We start from the raw sequence: 24,824 nt of genomic DNA on the forward strand, positions 1-24,824 counted from the left end.
CTTCCCTTAGCTGGTCTTCATATATGTAAGTGAGATGTAGAAGTTCTGCTTTTCCTCATTCCATCCAAATTCCTCTGTCTTCTTCCCAGCCTGTCTCTGTGATTCAGTAAAGCAGCTGCTGACCATCTTATGCCTGTTGGTCTGTCCTGAATTGCATGGCTGTCCTACGTGGGCAGGAGGGAAGGAAAATAAAGAATTCCTGCGTTAAGGGGAACTTAATAAATACCTTAAAAAATCAAGAGCAATTAAGTGAGGGACTGGCAAAAGGGACACAAGGTCTTCTTCGGTTGCAGTTCTCTCTACCCTTCTCATGATCCACAAAGAGATGATGCCAGAGTGCAGAGTAGGGCACTGGAGCAAGGGTGATAGATGCTATTTCCACACACGACAAAACTGGAGAGGCAACATGCCACGCTGTCTCCAGCTTTCCATTGGGTAACGTGACACATTCTTTGGTGTCTAGTATGGCAATGTCCTTAGTTTAAAGGACAAATACCAGAGTGCTCCAGAGCCTGCTCAAAGCAAAGAGACTGTGGAAGTGCTGCCAGATCATTTTATTTGAGGATAATACTTGGAATTTCATTTTTCTTCGTGCTTTTTGTGTGTGCTTTATTAATAATCCTTGTCTGCAAAGGGCTAAACTGTGACTTGGGAGGTAGTAAGCACTAGTCTGATAACTGTGAGGGATACAGTGATCAGGAAAGCTGCTTGCACATGCCTATATAGAAGGCAAGTCACAGCCTGAGAAATAATTGCTGGGAGTCAGAGGAGGCTTAGTATGGATGTTAGGAAGAATGTCTTCACACAGAGGTCATCAACCATTGGAGCAGGAGGAATCCCCATCCCTGGAGTCATTTAAGTGATGAGTGGACCTGGCACTAGGGGACTTGGTTTAGTGACGAACTTGGTAGGTCAGGTTGCTGGTTGGACCTGGTGATCTTGAAGGTCTTTTCCAACCCAGATGATTCTATGAGAAGAACATGTTAGCTGAAAAGATAAATGAACCCATTGCTGTTTTAGGGCACTGAACAATGAGTACCATGGTGGTACTCCTGAATGGAATAGTGTCTGTCAACAATGATGCAGGATTTGGGCTTCTAGGAGATAACCACCCTGCAGCTCTTCAATGAGGGAGGGAAGAGGAAGGATGGGCATCGTTTGCTTCTTTTTAAACATGAGTTTCTGCTTCTGAACAGCTGTTCCTGAAAGAATTTATTACTGGAAGAAATATTTCTTTCATTCTTACAGGAAAATAATGGGAAAATGTAGATTATTCGTCAAAAGCTTCAATATCAGCTTATTCAACTCACTCTGCTTTCTGTGGTAGGCACAATAGTGCCTTTCCCCTCTGTGATGTACTTCTGAAGTGACTAGATTACTAATGATGCGGATAGATTTTAATTGTGAAAAAGCTGGACACTTTGTGGCTTGAAAGGCAGTAACGAAGGTATAGAAGAGACAGTAAGAGAAGAAGCTTTGCCAAGTAAAACTGCTGTTGAGTTCTGTAAATAGCACCGTAATGTAAGCAGGTGGCATTTGGTTCCTCGCAGCTGAAAGGTGCTTTGTTTTCAAGCATTGGAAGCTTCAGCATCACCTTAACATCTTGTCAAATGTACTTGTTACCATCTACTGGTAGCTCTGGTCATTTGCAACACTTGCAGAGAGAAAACATAAATACTTACAGCAAACTTTGGCAGTAATTTAGAAGTATGCTTTTGTTTTTCGGGTGAGGCTCTGAATCTGTGGTTTGATAACCTGGTTGGCTTCATTGGAGGTCTTCTGGTACACAACCAGTCAGAAAGACCAGTGTGAGATAACACAGTTTTGGAATAAACTCAGTCAGGTTTCTTGTTTAAATCGTTTTGTTGAGCTGCATTTGTACTGGCAGGATTTGTGTTGGATTAGACTTGTCTAAGCTCCCATGACTTTATTCTGGTTCACACATCACCCAGCTTCCTGCACCAGGGATAAACATGGCTCATGCCCAGGTTAAGTGTTCTGGCTATTTCAGAAGTGATCATGTTCTGTGCCAAGACCTTTCCCAGATCAAGTTTGTACTGCTATGTAGCCTAAGGATTTTTTTTATTATTTTACTTTTTTTCCCTACTAATTGGTTGATTTGATCATGGAGCTGTGGCTTGACAAAGTGAGAAGTTATTAAACTTGCTACAGTGTAGTCTTTGAATGTGGAAATACCTAATTTCCTTTCTATGCCTTAGTTTGCCAGGCTGATGCTCTTAATGACCAGCTGTGCTCTTTCTATCATGAAATCTGCTGCAAGGTGAAGAACTTGCTCTGCAGATGGACTGCTGTACTGTTGTAGTCATAGCAAACATATAGCAAAGCCTGTGTAACTCCTGTCTGTCTGTGCTTGTTCAGAACTGTGCACCGACCTTTGAGAGCAGGCTAGGAAGGCATTGGTTCCTTAACACAGCCTTGGAGGCTCAGCATGCTGTTTATTGGTGCAGGGAAGATGAGGCTCCTGTTACAAGTCCGGGACAGCAAACCCAGAAGGCACAGCAATTGCATCCCAGCTTGTTTACTAGTGAGGACTTGACTGGTTTGCTGTGAGTGCTGTCTGATTGTATGATCTTTCTCTGAAGAGAGAAGTGTGAGGTTCATCTTCAGATCTTCTTGGTGGGCAGTAAATTGCAAATCAGTGTTCCTTTCTGTTTTTGGAAGTGATTTGTACCATTGATGATTTACTGTATGAAAACCTGAATGAGGCAGACTGGGAGAGCAAAGAGTTTATGCGATTGGATTACAGTTGCTGAAGTTGCATGAACTGTTTCAGCACTCCTATTTTGCCCTTTCTCAGGGCTTGTGAATCAAAACTCAATTAGATGCTTTTCTTTCTCTTGCAGGACAGTAATTCTGAGTGACGGCCCTTGCACACGCTTCTGAGTGGTTATCATGGGCTTCATTGCCTTTCTGAAGACCCAGTTCATTGTTCACCTCCTCATTGGGTTCGTCTTTGTTGTGAGTGGACTGATCATTAACTTCATTCAACTATGCACACTAGTCCTCTGGCCCATAAACAAGCAGTTTTATCGCCGAGTAAACTGTCGCCTTGCCTATTCACTTTGGAGCCGTGAGTATGCTTGAAGGAGACACGAGGTCTGGGGGTGGGGAGGGGAGTGGGTTTTGTTTCTTCTTGTTAATTGAAGAAAAGAAATACCTACCTATATGCACACACTCACAAAAGAGCTGCTACATTGGAAGTAGACACTTTCAGAGTAGTTCAGAGCCACTGTATTTTCTGAAATATTGGGCAAATGTACCGAAGTCAAGTCACTGAGACACACTGTCCCTCTGTTCTATAAAAGGAGTGGGAAGTAAAGCTCCTTACCACCCCATACCCTACCTTGTTGGGTAGGAAACTGCTCATCAGTAACATCGTCACCCTGCTTTGGAGCCTCTGCTAAGCAGTGTGAACAAGTGGAATTCACAGAGACTGCTTCAGGTGTTTAGTATAGGCAACATGCTGACCTCTTGTTCAGGAGCTCAGGATGGCTACGTAGTCTGCAAAGACAGATGACATCTAGAATAAATGCCTTTATAGCTGGACAGTGTGACGGCTTCAGAATTCCCTCACACCCCACAGTATGTGCCAATGACACTTGTGTCTCGTGTTTTCTTCCTCTGCCTCTGGGAGAGCTTTACACAGTGAGTTCAGCTGCTTTGCTTTCCTCTTTCAAGACTGCAAAACTTCCCCCCTTCAGATGGTTTCATTTGCCATCATACGGTTTAACAGGAAATTAGATTTCTGAAGTGAACATTCTGAAGGCTCCTTAGTTCAAATGTCACCTCCTATTTCAGTAGTGAATCATCCAATTTATTTCTGTTCTCCATCTCCTTCCAGTGAGTGCGACCACTCACCTTAGTGCTCAGCATCCAACTCCTGCTTTGGGTAAATGAACCACCTGAACAAGTACTCAAATTACCACTGAGCAGTCCACTGACAGGCATCCACATTGCTTAAGTCATCAGTGTGAAGTACTACCAACAAAAATTATCCAAAGTATCAAGTTTGGATGTGTTTTAAGATTATTGTCCTTATCCTATGCTTTTTTGTCCCACCTACTCAGAGTACTGTCTTAGAGGCACATGAGAAAGGAAATTATTGTCCGAAATGATTTGGAGAAGATAGAAAAATGCACTGGATCTAAGATAACCCCTCACGTATAGCCTGTTGTAAATTAAATGAGTGAGAAATTAAGCTGTGAAAATGAATGTAAATGTTACATGGGATTGTACAGCGCTGACGGCCTGTAGCAGAAGAGCCAGAGAACATACACTGTGGTTGTGATTTATAACAATTAAGCTCTGAAAATGTAGCAGTTCAATTATTGTTCTTCATAACAAAATGTGTTCTATTACGAGGAAACCTTTGGCAGTGAACCTACAGCTTGGTATTATATTCTAAATGCTTCATTTTGGTCACTTGAAACTGTTTCATTTGAGGCTGAGAATTTTTCATGTAGGATCTCCCCTTGACAGTAACTACCTTCAACAAAAGGTTCTCCGCCGGTGTGGCAGAAGAATGGTGTGTAAGGGTAGATATACAGTGGTTGCCTGTATTGTAGTCCACTCAAAATGAGACTGTATTACTATAGCTCTTCTTAAACTCGTAAAGCGTGGCTTCAAAAGGGAAAGGAGATAGACTCTATCTAGTGTCCATGGCAAACAATTTTGGGTAAGGGAAAAGTAAAGATAGAAGAGGTGGGTTAGGCATGGAAGCTTACTTATGGTAAGAACTAGTGAATTCAGATAATCTGGTGGAGCTGTAAGTCAGATATTTAAGGGCTAGTCAGAACAGTGGGCTCAATCTTCTGTGTCCTCTCCTCACTGTGATAGCTGAGCTCTCTCTTTATGCCACACACAAAGCAATTTATCCCCATTCAGTGCTACTCCAGGAGTAGGGCTAAACCATACCTCTCAGACAGTGCTAGAGTTTTTCATTTGGCAGCCCTGCTGATCATATTCCCTCCTGCAAAGAGTCTCTGCACTAGGAGCTCCAGTAAGCCCATCCCTGCCTTTTTTTTTTCAGCACCTGTCCATCATCTCCTACCCCAGGTTTCATCTGAACGTGGTGCAGAGATGGGGGGGCAGCAAGAGTCAGCTGACCTAAGCATTGCTTTCCCACATCTGTATGTAATTGTATGCTGGGGTGGATTGCCAGTGTTCAGAAAGCTGCTGTTTGCAATCAGGGATGGCTCAGAAATGCATTCATCTATGGTACAGTTCAGATAACTACTTCATAAACGAGGTGGCATTCCCTCCTCCCTGTCCTTTCTGCCAGCACCTTCCTGGAATAACTTGGTGCTGGAGATTTCTGTCAGACTCTGGGCTGAAAGTAAACACGTCACTGCATATTTAATTCATGAAGGGTAGTCTGCATCCCAAGTTTTCCCATGTCAGCTCTCTTCTGATGACTTATGCTCTTGGATAGCAGTGTGTTTAGTTTAGTCCAATGCCAAAGCCAGACTCAAATCTTAGTACTTTAATCTGCCTCTTGTTTATTTTTTTATTTATTGAATGGTTTGTGAGGTCATAAAACCACTTGCTTTGGTGTTTTGGATTCCACACTGCAGGAAGGGTTTTTGTTGTAATAAAAGATCAGTTCTCAGTGGCAGCTCCATGGAGCATCCCAAACATGGCAAGTTGTACATTCTTTTGGTTTAGAAATACAGGCTTGCTGTAGCACTGACAGGATCAGTACACACAAAATAGCTGTAACCCACACACCAAAAGAAAAAGGAAATGAACCCACTCCTTGTTATAATTGCTTCATTTATCAGTACGCTTGTAAAGGACAATCTGTTTCCTCGTATGAATTCTCTGGCTCATCAACCCTCCTCTTTCAGTGTGAAATCTGGCAAATCTAAGCAAAGCTTCCTTCACTATTTTGGAATCCATAGTACAAGGAATGCTTCTGCAGGCTCTGCAGACTTTTTACCTGATGTTGAGAGAGAAATGTACCCAGTTTATTTTTGTTAAGAAGATGTAGTGAATGTAGCAGTTACTAGAGTTGTTCATAACTCTAGTAATATCTCTTGGAGCATTACACTGTGTTTGGTACCACTACTCCAGTCTCCCAAACACCAACACTAAAGAACATAGCTCTAAGCTGAGGACATTCTGCTTGCATGTAGCAGGCAGGGAAATGATTTTAAACTGGCAGAGGATAGATTTAGAATACATAGTAGGAAGAAATTCTTTACTACAAGGGTGGTGAGACACTGGAACAGGTTGCCCAGTGAGGCTGTAGATTCCCCCTCCCTGGAAGCACTCAAGGCCAGGCTGGATGGGGCTTTGAGCAACGTGGTCTAGAGGGAGGTGTCCCTGCCTATAGCAGGGGGATGGAATTGATGATCTTAACCATCCCTTCCAATCTAAACCATGCCATGATTCTTACACTGAGCCAGAATAATCAGAACAAGAAAGAAAAGCGATAGCATCTTTCCCAAAGGAGATAAAGCTGTAAAGAAAAGATGAAAAACTCTAGTTTTTATGAAGTTTTCTCTGCTGCAATTCCAATCAGCCAGGGTCGGACTCTCTCAGTGAGCAAATTGCATACATTTGTCAAGCCTCCAAATGAGGGAGTCTTGAAAATTATACAGGAGAACAGCTTGGCAGATAAGCTACAGAAGCTATGTGTCTTCAGCAGATTAGGGTGGTTTTCCCTTACTATTCACCCAAGTACTATGTTTGCTTTCTCTGTGATGTGATGCAAAATTGGCTTGGATTTACTCTTTATTTGGCAGCAAAGACAGAATAGTGTGAATTGTGATCCCACTGACCAGAAACCTTCGTGTAGGAAGGCACTGCTCCATTTCGCAAAAGAAAGGCTTCCTGGCAGAAGATTGAAATGTGATGTGGCAGAATCTGATGTAGAGAACTGAAAGGAGTCCACCTAGTTTTGACCTTGCATATTTGTAATGATGGCATCAGAAGAGCTGGAGTTTTTAACTGCCATAGTTGTGCAAACAAATTTTGATTGCATCTGTAACTTACTGAAATGAGAAAATACCAATGACTACAGTCTACGTGAAAGCAAATCTTCCTACTGGGAAAATGAACTATTCTCATACTTTTTATAGTTGTCCCATGATACCAGCAATGCTTTCCATCTGCCTTGTTGTACTGAAAAGAGATTAATAGGCAAACCATAGTAACTATGCTAAATGTGTGCTGAATTTAAATGGAATGGAATCATAGAATCATAGAATCATAGAATCACTCAGGTTGGAAAAGACCTTAAAGATCATTGAGTCCAACCACAACCTAACCATAGTACCCTAACTAACAACCCTCCACTAAATCATGTCACCACATCCAAATGGCTTTTAAACACATCCAGGAAGGTCTTTCTAAGATGAAAAGGAAGGGAGCTGAATATAAGAAGAGTGGATAATGAAGGAAATTTACAGAGTGGAAGAAGAGATACACTGGAATACTGACAGTTGGAGAAGATGGTGGGGAAAGGGCTTGTTCATTCTTTTGCTGTACACAAAAGATGCAGTTTACTATTCCTGGCTTTGTGCAAGTATTTTGATAAACTAGCTTGAATCACTGTTGCTTCTGACTCTGTAGGTGACCGTAATATTGGATGTTAAGAATCCTGTGTTCTAATATTAAAAATCTCTTGCAGAAGATCTATGCACCATATTCCTTTAAAAGCTCTTCATGGGTCTGTTTACCTCCATAAACCTTGTTTCATATTGAGTAAAAGCATTAGGCTGCATCTATGCATAATTTGTGTTCCACCTGGGAGAATGTGTACTCATTTAGTGGAGCAATCAGCGGCTCAGCTGTCTGTTTTCAGGTATAAAGGTTCTAATATATTTTCTGGTGATCAGAAAATTTCACACTCGTACTACAATGCCTAAACTTGCCACTGTTAAAAAGTTGTTAAAGTATCCATATTGCATATATCCAGTTCCCTAAATAATGCTTAAGGATAGTGTTTTAATTAGGTCTATAGACTTACAAGCTCTCATTTAATCTCATCTGGGTTGAACTGAGAAGATGACAAGTCTTGTCAGGAGTCAGAAGAGACCAGACACTGCATGGGGCTGCTGTAGAAACACTGAATGTTTTCCGCAAGCAAGCATCAGCCCTAACTCATCTCTCTCTTCTTCATGTTCCTCAGAGTTAGTAATGCTGTTGGAATGGTGGTCGGGCACAGAGTGCACCTTGTTCTCCGACGAGGCTACGGTGAATACCTTTGGGAAAGAGCATGTCATCATCATCTTGAACCACAACTTTGAAATTGACTTCTTGTGTGGCTGGACTATGACGGAGCGCTTTGGAGTGCTGGGGGTATGTGCCATAAGCTTTCTCTTCATCTGGAGGACTAGAGGTCTGTCTTAAACCCATGCAGATAAAGCCCCATCAGCTTTTTATCACCTTTTTATAACCTTAATGCTTTCGCTTCATACACATCAGCCAATGACATTTTTGGATTGTTGTTTTTGTCTTTCTCCAAGAGTTCCAAAGTTCTTGCTAAGAAAGAGCTATTGTACGTGCCCCTAATTGGCTGGACATGGTACTTCCTTGAGATTGTTTTCTGCAAAAGGAAATGGGAAGAAGACAGAGATACAGTTATTGAGGGATTAAAACGTTTGGCTGACTATCCCGAATACATGTGGGTAAGTGTCAGTTTCCTCCTCTGGTACTGACTGCTGGAAGTGAAACAGGGAAGTTGTGCTCTTGCAGTGCAATACCTTGTATATCAGGAGAAGGTTTGCTCCCTACTTTCTTTGCATGCTATCATGGAAAACATGCTCTGTTTCAGAGCATCTTTTGGTATGTGCATGTAAAGTGTTGCTCTGTTTGCCTGTTCTTAATGATAGGCATTTGGAAAGCATTTCAGAAGCTTGCATGGATGGTTTACAGGCTTAAAGATAATTTATAAAATCAAACTTGTGCAACACTTAGAATAAGTTCATTTATACTTTCTCATCCTTTTAATTAACAGCCAGTATTTAACAAGTAAATCTGCATACTATTAGGTTACATTTTCTGCAGTAGGATAAAAGAACACAAAAAAAAGTCTCTTCTGGAAAAGATGCATCTGGGTGGAGGGGTGCACGCACCATAGGTTTTAATAGGAAGTTCATGCGTTGGTATGTCCTTTGATCTATAAAATCATATGCTTCCTTAAAGCCTACATGAGAACACACATAACTGCAAAAGCAATTGTAAGCTTACTGTATGTGTCCTTATTTTGACATTATTTGGAGCCAAGGGTAAATGTGTATGATTCATTATGTGCAATGCTGTTAGACTTTGCAATGGAATCGTCAACCTATTAAATTTCTTTTATCTTTGAATGAAAATATTGAGGTAAATGTACTGTTTTGATTTTCTAGCAGTACATTAAAAGTATGGTTATTTGGCCCGTAAAACATTTTAAGAGGTTTTATGCACAGTTTAACTGAATTTTGATGCCATTCAATACAGCTTGTTAAAATGAATGGTGAAATAGTAAGCTTACCTTGTTCATAGTGAGTGCATCGATCGGGATTTTCTATCATTACAAAACTACAAGATTCAGAAAAAGAGGATTCTGGCCGATGTATTTTCAAGTATTGAATAACTAGAATATGGCAGTATTCTGACTGAATATATACAATATTCTGACTGAATGTATACAAGACTGAATACATCCTTCTGATTACTGTTTAAAAATAAAAGAAGGAAAAACATACCCTTTAAAATGCATCAAGGCTGTATGATAGTTGCGAATCCATATATTGTAATGATTCTGTATTGAGATCCAAGGACTGGTCTCTGGAGAAAACAACTTAAAAAATATAAATGCAAACTATAGATAGCATTGATTACTTAAATCAAGACTTCCTGCGTGGTAATTTAAATCATGATTAAAATTGACTTGAACAAATCAATTCCCTATTTAATTTTTGAATTCCAAGTGTTGTAATTAGCACTGTCTGTACAACCTTCCTTCATTAGGTCTTTTTCACAGTGCAGTCTGTGCCTTGCTCATGTACCTGGTTCAAAAGGGTCGCTTCTCCATTGAGTAACAAGAAGATGAGAGTTTGGTATAGGGGAAAGAGAACTTGAATTCAAGACCAGAAGCTCAGTGTGCAGTATTAGCCTCTGTACCTTCAGCTGTCCTCAGCACCTGCCTGTGGTTGATCTTGTTTTCCTAATGGGTCCTCAAGGGCCATATAAAGATGGCAGGACCAGCTCCATGCTGTCACACACTCAGGCACTTCCAACTACTTTGTGCATGGCTTTGTAGTTTTAACACTCATTTAACTTACCTTTTATGATGGACATTATTTGCATACACTACAGAGGAAAAGTGGAGCAGCTGCAGCTCTAACAAACTGCAGGTATATAGTGACTCATTCAACAGGTCTTTCTTTTGAACTGCGGTGTTACAGCATGACATGGTACTGCTGTGAGAAAGAGTAGTAGCAACCTTTGCTTTCCCCCTGTGCCTGTTGCACCTGTGGTGCAAAGATTTGTGTGTTTCAGTCCTGCAGTGTTTCAAAGGTAAAACTGAAGTGTGATGGGAATTACGTCCACCTTTCAAAATGACAAGGGCTAAAAAGATCTCCACCCCACGGTACTCAGATGGGCTTTGTTTGTTGGTTCTTGGCTTGGCTTGGCTTTACTTCTGGTTTCTCTCTCAAGTAGAGCGGTGGTAACGTAGAGGCTGGAAAAGGACAGATAGATAATTTTGTGCTGCCTGAAGTCAGTATGGAAGGATTTTCCAGTCAGATTGATGCTTTTCATGATGAATGAGGTAAAGGTTTTTAGGAAAACACATCAATTTTATGAACACAACTGGTACAAGTAATAAAAAAATAATAATTGGAAAAGCTTTCAGACAAACAAACAGGTCTGTCCTCATATGAGTAGCTCTGCTCATACAGTACAAATTGGAAATGAGCAAGGTAATGATTAATACGTTTTTTCCTGAAGTGTTTATGTACACATGCACAGATATATGCTTATGTTACAAAAAATGTTGGTGTTCTGCTTGTTTTCTTGTGATCACAAGACATCCTTGTTCTTGCCTTTTGTCTTGCTGTACTAGTTTCTCCTGTATTGTGAAGGAACTCGTTTTACAGAGACCAAGCATCGTATCAGTATGGAGGTAGCTGAATCCAAGGGGCTGCCCAAACTGAAGTATCACCTGTTGCCCAGAACCAAAGGTTTCACCACTGCTGTCCAGTGTCTCAGGGGAACAGGTACTGGCAAGCTGTTTTTACTTCATGTTAACTGTAATGCGTAGCACAGTGTATTTCATTCACTGTGTTAAATACAGTTAGCGAGTAGGCAGTAATAAACATTCACTGTGTTAATTGTTCTTTTTTTTATTATTATTATTATTTTCTCTTTATTTATTTATTTATTTATTTGAATGGCCTGGGTTGAAAAGGACCACAATGACCATCCAGTTTCAACCCCCATGCTATGTGCAGGGTCTACCAGACCAGGCTGCCCAGAGCGACATCCAGCCTGGCCTTGAATGCCTCCATGGATGAGGCATCCACAGCTTCCTTGGGCAACCTGTTCCAGTGTGACACCACTCTCTGTGTGAAAAACATCCTCCTAATATCTAACCTAAACCTCCCCTGTCTTAGTTTAAAACCATTCCCCCTTGTCCTATCACTATCCACCCTTGTAAACAGCCATTCCCCCTCCTATTTATACACTCCCTTCAAGTACTGAAAGGTCACAATGAGGTCACCCCAAAGCCTTCTCTTCTCCAAGCTAAACAAGCCCAGTTCCCTCAACCTTTCCTCATAGGAGAGGTGCTTCAGCCCTCTCATCATCTTAGTGACCCTCCTCTGGATCTGCTCCAAGAGCTCCACGTTATTCCTGTACTGGGGGCCCCAATAATAAAAAATAGTCTTGTTTTGTATGCCATTGTTGCTTAGTTCACCAAGTCAGGTTGTGTTTTGGTAACACACATGCAACATAGTTGGGAACGTCAGGTGGCTGAAATAGATAAATACAGCATGCAAGCACAAAGTGGTGAAGGACTCTGCCATCTGGCATCATTAATGCAGGGGCCCTGGTGCTGTTTAATGCAAGGGCACTGGTAACGTGTTTGCTAGAATCACTGATGTAACAGCTATTTTTTTTCTTCTTTACAACAGTTTCAGCAGTGTATGACGTAACACTAAATTTCAGAGGAAACAAGAACCCATCTTTATTAGGAATTCTCTATGGGAAGAAATACGAAGCAGATATGTGTGTAAGGTGAGTATCTCATGATGGAGGTGAGCCTTAAGATGCATGCTTTGTGTATGTCCAAAGTGTATGCAGATGTTGGAGGGAAATGTCCTTTGCTGTAGTTCTCTTTTCTTTGTAGGCCATGGAAACCTCCCTGTTTCTCTCCTGCTTCTCTTTGCTTTCGTATTTGAGAATCACGCCCTGATTTTTGCCCAGCAAGTCACAGCACATTGGATGGGCTCTTTAAGGCTGGATATGACAGCACTGTCAGTACAGCTGGGATTTCCCCAAGGTTTTTGCAGTGAGGGCATTCACATACCACCTTCATTTCTCTGCTGGGAGCAGAAAGCCAACTAATTCCTCTGTTCCCTTTCCAGTCTCTTGTAAGTGTACACATAGTATGAATAGTCCGTCCAAAACTAGTAGGTTCTCATAGAAAGTGGTGTAAAGCTCCTTACTGTGCCAGTTTCTCTCCTTCTGTCACATGGTTTGACTAGCAGATTAGAAGTTAAATAATGCTGAATTTCAAACATCATATGAATTGAGGTGATACATTCCTCACATTCTTCATTACTTCTTTGCCTGAAAGAGTGACTGTTAACACCTAACTCCACAGCATAGACTTCACACATGCACACATACATGTCCTTTCTCTTTCTTGCTATCTTCTGTCTCCTTCTCCTTCCAAGGCCTCCTTGTGATCATAGAAGCAACCAACACTTTCCTGTTGATTTTCTTCCTTTCCCTTTTATGTCTGCAGCAGACATGGCTTAGATAGAGAAAGGAAGCATGTAAGTTCTTGTTCTTCACATATACACATGCAGATACCTGTGCAAAGGTAAGGAGCTTAGAGCTCTGTTGGTGATCCAATCTTTGTCCTGATGGACTCCAGAGCTAAACAAGTAAATGTTATTGCTGTGAGTACCCTCTAGTGGCGGCATCAACACAGCAACAATTGTAGCAAAGAGCTTTCAGCAAATGACTTTTCGCCGAGCTTTTATTGAGCGTTACTTGTATTAATTGAGCATCTCCTCCTGTTAGAGCTATTAAAAAGAAATCTGCAAGCCCTAGTTTTCAGTTTGTTTATGGGATACGGAAATCATTAGAAATGTGTTAGCGTATCTTCCCTCTGCTGCTGCAGGCTCAAAGGCTTTACTTCGAGCTGTGGAAACACATTCCCCTGGTTGAACAGCAGCAAATAAATTCTATGTGCTATCACTGTGTCTGGAGCTCTCCCAGAAATAACACTTCTGTTCTTACTGCCCTGCTGTAAGATGAGCCTGATACTGTTGGAGCGTTGCTGAAATATGCTCAACAGAGTTTCTCAGTAAACAAAACCATGCAGGAAAATGTGTTGGCTCTTCACTGCTAGGGGGAAGGCAGCTGTTCTCAGTGAGGTCAAGTCAGTACCCGGAGCTGGACATCCCTTTCATATGCACTTTCATATTTGTATGGCCAGAGGGACAGAGAGCAAGAAGGCAGGCTCTGTAGGAGGTTCCCAGTCTGAGCTCACTGGAAATCAGCAGGTGATGGCTCCAGTGAGGAAGTAACAGCGTTTTAATGGGAAATGCTTGTTTTATTAATGTGCTCTGAAATTGATGGGAGCTCATACAGTTTGTTTTCTTTTAAAGATCCAAGTTTTTAGGTGGCGAATCGGCAGTTATTTAGATCCCAGTTCATCTGCACTAAAGAAAGAACTGTGCCATCAGTGACACTGTTACATCTAAACTGTCTTTTACTGAATGGGAGATCTTCTCTAATAGAGGTCTGAAGTCAAAAACCTGTATTTTCTCTTAATTCTTTTGTTGTTGTTGTTGTTGTTTATTCCTTCACCGCTCTACTAAACCAGGAGATTTCCTCTGGAAGATATCCCTCAAGATGAAAAGGAAGCTGCAAACTGGCTTCATAAGCTTTACCAAGAAAAGGTAAATAGCTTTCCTTTTTTCTTTTCTTTTGCTTTCAGAATTTTCAGGGGTAGTATATTAAAGAACTGAGAAATGCACAGCATTCCACCAGAGGGAGAGAAGAGATGGAAATATATTTAATTTGGTATCTGTTCCTCAGACTATTGAATGGAACAGTATAGGTGTGCTGTTAAGAGAGCCCCGTAGCCGCCCCTCTGTGGCCACTGAGTAGGTCTCTAGTTGTTGGGAAGCACAATGGGCTTCGTAGACCCCACTGTGCTGAGTTGCAGAAGACTAATAGCAGTCAACCATCTTTTTACGTTCTTCAGCTCTTGGGTCTCTGTCACACGTTTCTAAAAGCTCCATATTCGCTGTGGATGCTTTTATGAACTCAAGAAGAGTGATAACTGTGCCAGGGGCAGCCAGGCCAGGCTCTCAGCAACACTGGTCCTTTGCTTTTATATTTCTTCCACCCTTTTCTTCTCTGTCTTCTTGTAATACCTCTGAAGTGGTGTGTGGCACACTACAGATAGTCCCTGGGATCTGTTGCCAGGGACAGGTGTCACAAATGGCTAGAGTGCCTTCAGAGGGCTCAAAGCTTTTTCTCATTTCTTATCTTTTTCCCCATTAGATAGTTTATTTCATGACCACAGATCCAACAGGAGAGAGGAAAGAACTGTAATCTACATTGCCCAGCCCTAATTGGTGGGTTGTTGAACTTGAAATGTGTATTTTAATTGTGGTATTATTCCTCTCTGGGGGGCGTGGGGGGAATTGGGAGCACAGAAATATTTACTGTCTTTGCTTTTATTCTGCTATGTTAGCCTACACTGCAGCATTTCCAAGCTTATACTTAGCCTGTAGGTCTGTAGGAAGGCAGCAAATTCTAAGGGTCTGGAATACTCTTAGGTATGAGAATTCCTGCTGAAATTGCCTGGTTTGAGGGGAACTTCATGAGGTATTTTACAGGGCCTTTCTTCCTCTGTGTCTTTGTTAAACAACCAGTAGCAGGGCAAAGCAGATGCAGCACAGAGCATCCATTCTGCTTGGCTCCGTTCTTCGGACAGAATGCTCTGCTTCGCTTGCAAATTGAGGACTTAGTGTTCCTTGCTGATGTTTGCTGCTCCTCCATTAAAATTGAGAAATATGAGAGATGTTGTCAGGGGAGGTATTATTTATATATGTGGGCATTTCATATATTGATCTTACGCTTGTAGCAGTATGTTGTAACTGGAATCCTTAAAATGCTCTTCCTGTATGATAGATAAGGCCTCAAAAGGCTCAAAAGGCAAAGAACAGCTTGAACATCTCAGCCCTAGCAGGGGAAATAATAAGAAATAGCCTAACTTGAACCATCCTTGGTAGTGACTCGAATGTCTTACAGAGCATTCTTACAAACCAAGAGAAGAATAGCTCTTGCATTAATGGTTAGTACAGTGCTGTCTTTGCTGGTCATTTTGTGATTTGTCTTCCTCTTTTTCGCATTGCTGTACTGTGATTTACTCAAATCACTCTGACCTTTCTGGAAGTAAAAACTGGAAGAAAAAGCATCCAGCAAAGAGGCCAGTACCGTTTGAACTGTTGCCTCATGCTGCCCTAAATTTTTAGCAGATTAAGAGAGCAGATGAAGTTATTTGGTGATGGAAAGGCCAATGTTGTTTCAGTTTCTGATCATGACCAACATAGCCTTCAAAGGGCCCATATAGTAGTGGCTCTGTCAGTTAACTAAAATGCCCAAACAGCAAAAATGCCACAACAGCAGATGGAAATGGATGCCATGTACACTCTTGACAAGTATTTACTGTAGAGGATGTCCTTGATGTTGTCCTAGACTTGTCTTGGATTGCTTAGTGTAAACATACGGTTATGTTTTCATCCACCTTCTCTTTCTTTCAGGATGCTTTGCAAGAAATGTATAATCAAGAAGGCACGTTTCCGGGCCAGCAGTTCAAACCACCTAGGAGACCATGGACTCTCCTAAACTTTCTTTTCTGGGCCACAGTTCTTCTCTCCCCTCTCTTCACATTTGGCTTTGGAGTTTTTGCAAGTGGATCACCTCTCCTTATCCTTGCATTCCTGGGATTTGTCGGAGCAGGTAATAAAAGCAGAGAAGGTGCTAGGCCCAGTGACAAGTAATAGGAGCCATTAGTTCTGTGCATTATGATTATGATTATGAATGGGACTTGCAGAAGAGCTCTTTATGTAGTCTTTTACCTTGTATAGTATTTTTATTATTTGAAAATCATGAATCCAGGCAGATTTGCCTTCCTATCTTAAGCACTATCTATAACAATCGATAGCAAGTGGGTTTTGTAGTCCATGTTTGAAGGAGAAAATACTCAGACTGAACACATTGTTTATCATTTTGGAGGAAAAAAAAGGAAAACTCAGACAAAACCAGGTGGTCTACATGCAGCTTCATACAGCGCAGTTGAAAAGCAGCGTTCTGTAGTATCTACTGACTTTAGGCTTGGAATAACTCATATTTGTATGTTTGTTCTGCTTCTGTGTTTAATGTAATCTCCAGAATCCTTGAGCTGGCTTTAATATACATCCCATTTCTCTGTTATGTTTTAAAGCTTCCTTTGGAGTTCGTAGACTGATAGGAGTAACTGAAATAGAAAAAGGCTCCAGCTATGGCAACCAAGAATTCAAGAAAAAGGAATAACTGACATCTGCAGTTGAGCACGTATAACCAGACTATGGTATCCGATTAACTTCAGTTAAAAACAAACAAACAAAACAAAAAACCACCACAAAAACAATAAACATTTAGAAACTATCTTTTTCTTAATAACTGATGACTAATATTAATGAATAAAACTTGAGCCAAGAATGAAGAATTTGGAGGAATCACCTGAACAGAATGCATCGACTTTCTGCCTGTTTAAGGATTACTGTAGTCAAACTGTGGGAGAAAATCAGGGTGGGGGGGGAGGAAGAACCTAAATTTTCTTGCTTTGTTGGGGATTTGGGGGTAGGGGCAGAAAAAGATGTCATTGAATATGGGCTGTGTGCATCTTCAGATAACTGAATACACTGGTTTCTGTCAAGAGCACTACATTCACTTTTACAAGAGGAGCCGCAGAACGTTTCCTCTTGCGAAAGCCAACAGCATTTGTTGATTTTCAACTTTTTGAATTAACGATCCAGGAAAAAAACAACCATCCTTGAGTTAATTGACATGTTCACCGGGTTAGTCATTTTGGAAAGGTTGTGTTGTCATGGCTACAGATTAAATCCTATTTGTATGTTACACTGATACTTCTTATTTTTCAGGCAACTTCTTAAATCTTCCATAATGTTAGAGAATGGCTAGCGGAGTTTGGAAGCATTGCGTTACTTATTGGTACATACCATAGAACAGATCCACTGGTATTTGACCGGTATAGATTTCCCATCATAGCTCCTGCCAACTGCTCAAGGCTGTTTGATCACCAAATATTACTTCAGTCTTGAGTGTGATTTGCCCTGTTTCACAACGTACACACGTGTAATTTTGAATTTGCTCAAGTTTGGTTTGTTTTCTGAATTTGGACGATGGAATCTGGAGTTGTGCAAAGAAGGAAACCTGTTCAGTCATCCTGATGTTTTCTCCATCTGTTTCTGTTGATGTCTGTCATTACCTAAGTCCAGTTCAATCAATGTCTCTTAGTAAAAAGGGAGAGCACAGTAGTTTTCATAGCGCTGTCCTATATGAGAACTCTCAAAGGAAAGATCTGTAGCAGTCAGATTCCAAATACTGGCATCTCTTGAACTTCTAATGGGAGTTTTGGTGTTGATACAGATGAAAGCAGGATCCTACTCTGTGTAACAGTAGAGCGTGCTGCACTTTCTACTTGGTTGTGCTATAGGTATTAATGTGAAGAATATTACAAGGTGACTTGTTGCTGTTAAGCATTAGAATGAGTATGGGGTCTCTTCAGGGATATTCAATGCCTTTAGTTTTGCTCGTCTATGTTTAGATTTTTCCACAGAAAATAGGGATCAGAATCATGGCTGTTCCTGTCTTTCCCCTCTTCCCCTCTAAATGCACAGTCTAAGATTACTGCAGATTGCTTCTGTCTGCACAACTACAGAACAATTTACAGATAGTCGGGAGTTACCTATATATGTAAATCTGATGGCCAAAATCTGCATTTAGCTACAGTGGGAAATGGGTTGAAGATCCATAGCTGAGGGCAGAAGCTGAACCTTGAGGTCTGTCAGTTTAACCCAGCTGCCACTAGAATATTTATCTCACTTCTGTAAACAGAGGATCTTATCAGAGCACTGATAGTTGTTTTTCATCTTTGCCCTAGTAACAAAGATAAAAGAGTAATAATTTACCTCCTTTTCGTATTTGTTCTGTTGGATTGTAGCCTTTTCTCCTACATGTTTCTCTGTTTTCAAAGACTACAAGAGGAATTTTGTAACTTGGAAGAATATGTTACTGTGGGTCATCAATCACTGTTGTCGTGCACTTGATTCTCACTAGTGATTTTTCCAACAAAAGGATTTGAAGGATGACCTGTGTTGTCTGTCTCTGCTTAGACTTATCCTCACTGAATCACTGTACCCGCAGCCTCAGCATTAGTACGTTATCTTTCAACCCCAAAAAATCTTCCCTAAGATAGAGGATAAGCAACTGTTGTTAGTGAAATTTGGAATACTCTTTAGGAATTGAGAACAGATCCTAGCCATGACTCTGTTCTCCTTACTGAATGCTTTTGTACTTGAAGAAGGTTAGGATTGCAAATGCTGATAAAGATAACACTCTGATTTTTCACCTTTTTAAGCGGAAGACTAAAACCAGTGGGCTTTTCTTTCTTTTCTTTCCCCTTCCCTTTTCTTTTCCCATAAGTAATTCATTAATGGATATTTTGGGTATAATTCTTGTTTCTTAGAGAGGTGTTACAAATGCTGTATACTTGCTTCCTGAAGATGATAGTGAGTGTAAGTAGACTGTACTGGCAAAGTGAGGCTTGCAAAGCAGGCTGATCACTGTTTTATACTTACATTTTAAGCAGTATATTAATGGGGCATGACAAGATTTTCACAAAATAAATCCCTTCTTAATGTTGAGAAGAGGGGAAGTGTTTAAAGGAGAAAGGAATTAATAGCCTTTCTCTTTATGGGATACTCTTCTCCTCTCAGTGCATGCAACTTCCTACTAGGAATCATGGGACTAATGCATGTACATCAAGGGGAGAATAACCCATATTTTTTATTTCCTTTTAACTTATTGGTCATGCTTTCTTTATGAAAATATGGTACATGCATCATCATTCAATTAATTTGCTCTTCTAAGCAAACATATCAGTAACCATTTGGACAACTGAAATATACAGCAGTGCACAGAACAGTACAAAACCAACACGAAGCTCTTCATTTTGAATTTTGCCTCTTAAAATAGGGGTTTTTATATACACGCACGCACACATACGCAGTATGTATAAATTAAAGTAACTTGAAATAGCTAAAGTTAATGTCACTGACAAAGATTAGCAAGTGGCTTGGGTTGGAAAAGTGAGTGTAGATTTTATATCTTACACAGTTTTCTTCTGGTTTAATAGAACGTAGCTTGTATATTTGACTACCAAGACCTCTAAGAGCAATAATAAACAAAAATATATCATGTTTTTTGTCTTTTGCTTTCCAACATGCTGTATAAGTTTAATAAACATAAAGCTATAGGAGCATTTTCTCTCTCCACCTTTCAAAACATTCATTTATTGTTTGATTAGATCAGATACCATGTCTTTCAGTATGGACTTGCCAGCTGACTCGTAGAGTTCAACATTGCCTCTGAAGATGACTGAAATGGGCCATGGCAGCACTGAGCGTTGTAACGAAGAACGATATCGCTCTCAAAGTGGGATTTGCAGTTCCAAGATGGCATCATGTTGACCTACGTCTGAGAAGCTGGGGGGAGAGCTCTGAGACTGCTGGCGTGGTAACGTTTTTCAGTGAGGAAGGCACAAACAGCTGATGCTGAAGAAGGACTGGTTGTAATATGTTTGGATAACTGGTATCCAGACATTTTGGCTCAACAGGGATTAGAGTTCTCTGTTGCTCATTGTGGGCTGAATGTGCTCTTGCAACTGACTTAGTGTTAACTGAGCAAAATATTTGTCTCTGGCATGAACAGCATTGGCAACGTTCCTTTGTTCTGCTTTAACATATCTTGAAGGGCTCTATACTTAATTGCTGACCAATGAATATGACACTACCTTTGTCCTAATTGCCTAGTATTCACAGAAAAAAAAGTGAACGTGTCTGCTCATATCCATGTGATACCTACCACTTGTCACCACCTACTGATGTCTGTATATTTGCTTGTCTGTATTTTCTACAGATGATTCATTTACAACCTGGCTGGAACTTGGGGAGTTTTCCAGTTTAAACAGTCCTACTGTAATCACCTCGCACAGCTGGGGCTTTGTCTTCCTGCATTTTGTCGCTGGTTGATGTGCCCAGTAGGTCTGAAGGTTGTGTTTAAGTCTACTGAAAATGCAACTTTGCTGGTTCTGAGCAAAACATTGTTAGGGATTGTAAATCCTTCCCAGGCCTGCCTCACGTAGGCACTCATTACCTCGACAGATCTCTACTGGCATTGATGAAACCAGTAAAAGGGAAGCTGGCACAAGCTCTTCAATAATAGTCGGAGCAACAAGCAAGTGGGGGTCAATGTACGGCTGACAATTGCTAAAGGTAATACTTGTTCTTAGGACCACCCCCAGAATCTGTATTTGCTTTGTGTGCATTTTGATTACAGAAATGTAAGGACAGAAGCTTTTTGTAATGCCGAGTTCACACTGTGCAGAGTGTTTCCGATTGAAGATGGACAATAGTTTTATTTTGGCATCTTGTAGAAGTATATGTAGGTGAGCGTAAGGCCAGCGTTGGACAAACTTCGCCCAACTGTGTTTCATTGGGATGCCACAGATAAATGCAGATGCAAGTGAAAAATCCATTTCCAGTTTCCTCTTTGAACACTGGATGCATGGGAATAGCTCATATCGTCTCCTGGGTGTCCACACACTTACGTCACTGGGTATGAAGTTTGTTGTGTACAGCTGTCCCAGCTGCACAATCCTGGCTTAAGTCTGTGAAGCGAAGTCCATCCTCTTCATGGCAATGCTGGATTTGAACTTTAACACAGTTTATCACAGCTGCTCATTTCCCTATTTCTGAACATTTTGATCTGTGATGGGCTGCTCCAGGGCTTCAATCCTGAAGGGTTTGGAAGCAGCTAACAGCAGTGCTGAGCTGCAGTACGCACAGCTGAACAGAGGGGCATGCACAGATGCAGCTAAATTTCTGCCCCCCAAAAATAGAAAGAGTTTTGTAAAGCAGAGATAAGCATATATGTGGGTAGCAAATTCTGATCCTTAACATGAAAGTGAAACCTCTCCGTGACAACTTATGTGGTAACCCTCACTTATTCCTATGTGACTGAAGTCAGAATTGGTCTTCAAGAGACCATCTCCTCATTACAGATGGCAACTTTTGTTTTGCCACGCTTCCCCCTGTTTATTCTGAAGGCTAGTTTATCTGTTTGTCTCAGATAATCTCTGCACCAAGATACTTGCTGATGTTTTTAACTGCTATGATTTTGAGGGAAAACTCTGGAAGCTTGTTTTACCTGTTCTACCTCAGATTGCTAGCCACCAGAAAATGACATGGAAATAATTGGAGTTGCCATCCCTGGCAGTGTACAAGAGTCGTCTGGATGAGGAGCTACAAGGGATGGTTTAGTGGTTTCTGGTAGCAATGGTAATGGGAGAACGGCTGGACTACATGATCTTGTAGGTCCTTTCCTACATTGTGATTCTATGATTCTGTGATTCTATGATTCTACTTCACACTTTGGGTTGGGAAGACATTGGGTCGGCATCCATAAGCCTAATGTGTCACGTTTCCTTTTACCCTTGACCTCTCTTGGTTTTCAGAGAACTACCCGGATTTCTTTAAATGTACCCCCATGGTTAGAAGCTACTCTGCAGTTTTTGAAACTCAGAAGGCTCATTTGTTCACTTTCACTTTTGAGAGTACCTGACTGTAGCTGATTATCTATTTCTTCAACGCTTTACAAACTCCATTAGCAAGAGAAGCACTCTATCTTTTTTTAAGAGGAAATGTATTTTAAAAATAGAAGCTTTAACGGAAACTGGAACGTAATGATAGTTTTCAAATCTAAATTGAAAGTATTCTTTAGTATGGGAGCTGCTAGCACCAATTTTCAGTCTTACGCGAGGTTTTGGGTTGTATTTTTGTTCTTAGCCAAGGTATAAAACATATTTAGTTTCATCACCATCTAATTTGGGAAGGACAGCAGAGTGGGTAGCACAAGATAATGAGGAATGCAAATTTTTCCCAAGGCATCAGATAGACTTCCTTTATTATGTGCATTTGCATCTGTGCACAGAGCCAAGCTGTACCCGTTTGCATTATTTTGCTTCAGCTTTGTCAGAAATGTACGCTGTGACAATGGAATGCTGCTTGCCTGAGAGCCAGCAAGCTGTGTAAATTGGCATGTTACTCTTCTAAAGATCACCAGCAAGTACTCAAGCTTTAAGGAAAATCCCATAGAGGGAACTAACCCTCCTTAACCTTGATGGATTGTTACAAACTCATAACTGGGAGGGAAGCGTAAGTACCGGACGATCATTATCAACCAAATCTAATGAGTAATAAAACTGTCTACAGGGTCAACATTTACTGTGCATGTGTATATATTTTTGTACATTTCTACAGTTATTTCCTACACTTGATTTTTCTTTTTTTTTTGGTGTTTGGAAGCATCAGAATCTGCTTGAAAAACAACCAACCAACCGATCAACCCTCACTCTGTCACCCGTTGTAGTTTGGAAAAAGAGCTGTGCCCAAACACACAGACTTACAGTGCTATGCAAATTCCATTTTGTAAGTTGTCTCTGAAATCTTGTTGAAGGGGGTTCATTTTACTGTTTTTACTGAGCTTTCAGGATTAAAAAAACAAACAAACAAACAAACAAGGATTGATGCAAAAGATTCATCTTGTAAAATAAAGTAGCTTTGGCTGTGTGAACGTGCTGTATTACTATACAAGTCCTTCATGCTTTCAGGTTGCTCAACACTTTGTTTGCAACTTTGTACATAATATGCTGGGACCCTTTTGTCTTTTACTGTATACAAGTGAAAAAGGTTGGCTGCCAACATGTGCTTTTCTTCAGTGTTACTGAATAAGTAGCCGATATGTAAACTGAAGACCTGTATTCTTTCCCTATTTACTGCACCGATTTTCCTAACTGATTATGCACTAAGGGCTATTTTGCTTCTATTTTGTTTGGGTTTATTTCCATTTTATGCTTCGTTTTGTTTTGTTTTAATCTCCATCGTGCAAACCAATCCGTGTGAGGGCCACACGTCTGCAGCAATAATCTGGGTGGATCATTTTGGACAGGGCTGGGACCCTGGGAGTAAGTAATAAGCTTAACACAACTTCCACTTCCTCACTAAGCCTGTCATTAAGAACTGTGAAGGGACTGTGCATTACTGCAGCATTCACGTATGTGGTATACTGGAGTTTCATGTGGTTCCTTCCCTTTACCAGGATGGGAAAGGATGTCTTCCCAAGTAAGCGCAAAGCTGTGTGATGTTAGGAGTGAAACCAGCAGGTTAAGTTGGCTGTACAGACACTGTAGATTAAACCAATTTGTCAAATCTTTCATCCTTCAAGTTTCGATTTTTCACCAGAAGATAAAGACCATCCCCATCCCTCAACTGTACATCACCTCCTACACTTCCACCTGAAGGCAGCTGAAGACCCAGTGGAAGATGACTTAGCTTCCTTCTTATTTCTCTCAGGGGGCTGCTCAGCAGAAGCAGATCTCTGCAGTTTCTACCTCAGACATATTCCTGGCCTGCTTCTGTACCTGCAAGGTGTTAATATTGTCACCTAAGGCATCAGCTCTTCTTTATGACATTTGTGCCTGTAACAGACCATCACATGATAATACCCCTTTCCTCTTGTCATCTTTTAGCTGAACTGCCAGCTCTGAGTTCTTGGCTTCTATTGTAAGTTTTCTCTTCCCTGATTCCTTTCTCTCTGCAAATACTGGGTTATGCTGAGCTGCTTTAAGATGTCGGCTCAGTTGCACCGTGTTTCACCGTACAGAAGCAGACTTCTAAAGCAGGGGATGGGTTCCAATTCTACAAACATGCAAGCAGAGACTTGTTTTTGTTGCTTGCACAGAAGCAGCTTTTCATATTTCCTTGCCAATGCTGAATCTCCTCAGATCCATAATTCATTTTTAAAAGCCAATTATTTTGATGTGGAATCGTGAATGCTCTTTTAGGTCTGTTTTTTTTTTTTTTTTCAGCTTAAAAATGAAAAATCTGAGGTTGAGGTTTCTCTCAGTGCAGTGTAATGAAGAATTCATTTGACTAAGATGCCGTGATCTTTAATACATGCAAAAGCCAAGCCACGAAAATCAAAGCTTCAGTTGAAGGCAGAGCTTGGTTCCTCCATGTGTGCTGTCTTACGGTGAACTACAGAAGAGACACGACTCTGCTAGTTCTTGTCCTTGGTGGTGCCTTACCTCATTGCCTCTTAACCCGCTTTTCTGCAAATCCTTTTTACTCAGCTGCTTGCTTTCTTTTCAGCCAGCATCAGGAACACAACTGTGTGGACTACAGAAGCAGAAACAAGGAGTGATGGGGTGTGTGGACAAG

General features: G+C 40.9%; 1 protein-coding gene across 4 annotated transcripts in view; it reads left to right on the top strand.

The window, feature by feature from the left end:
- Nucleotides 1–19,804, top strand: part of AGPAT3 (1-acylglycerol-3-phosphate O-acyltransferase 3) — an 89,963-nt gene extending 70,159 nt beyond the window's left edge. For all 4 annotated transcript variants that reach the window (XM_072335026.1, XM_072335037.1, XM_072335007.1 and 1 more), the window contains 8 exons: nt 2,865–3,091; nt 8,156–8,325; nt 8,493–8,654; nt 11,078–11,231; nt 12,147–12,249; nt 14,072–14,147; nt 16,023–16,221; nt 16,706–19,804. In XM_072335026.1, the coding sequence (XP_072191127.1) occupies nt 2,914–3,091; nt 8,156–8,325; nt 8,493–8,654; nt 11,078–11,231; nt 12,147–12,249; nt 14,072–14,147; nt 16,023–16,221; nt 16,706–16,794 (1,131 nt within the window). In that variant the 5' untranslated portion in view covers nt 2,865–2,913 and the 3' untranslated portion in view covers nt 16,795–19,804. The remainder of the gene's footprint in view (nt 1–2,864; nt 3,092–8,155; nt 8,326–8,492; nt 8,655–11,077; nt 11,232–12,146; nt 12,250–14,071; nt 14,148–16,022; nt 16,222–16,705) is intronic.
- The last annotated feature ends 5,020 nt before the right edge of the window (nt 19,805–24,824 follow it).

This window comes from Excalfactoria chinensis, chromosome 1, assembly GCF_039878825.1.
Source record: "Excalfactoria chinensis isolate bCotChi1 chromosome 1, bCotChi1.hap2, whole genome shotgun sequence".
Taxonomy (NCBI): Eukaryota; Metazoa; Chordata; class Aves; order Galliformes; family Phasianidae; genus Excalfactoria; species Excalfactoria chinensis.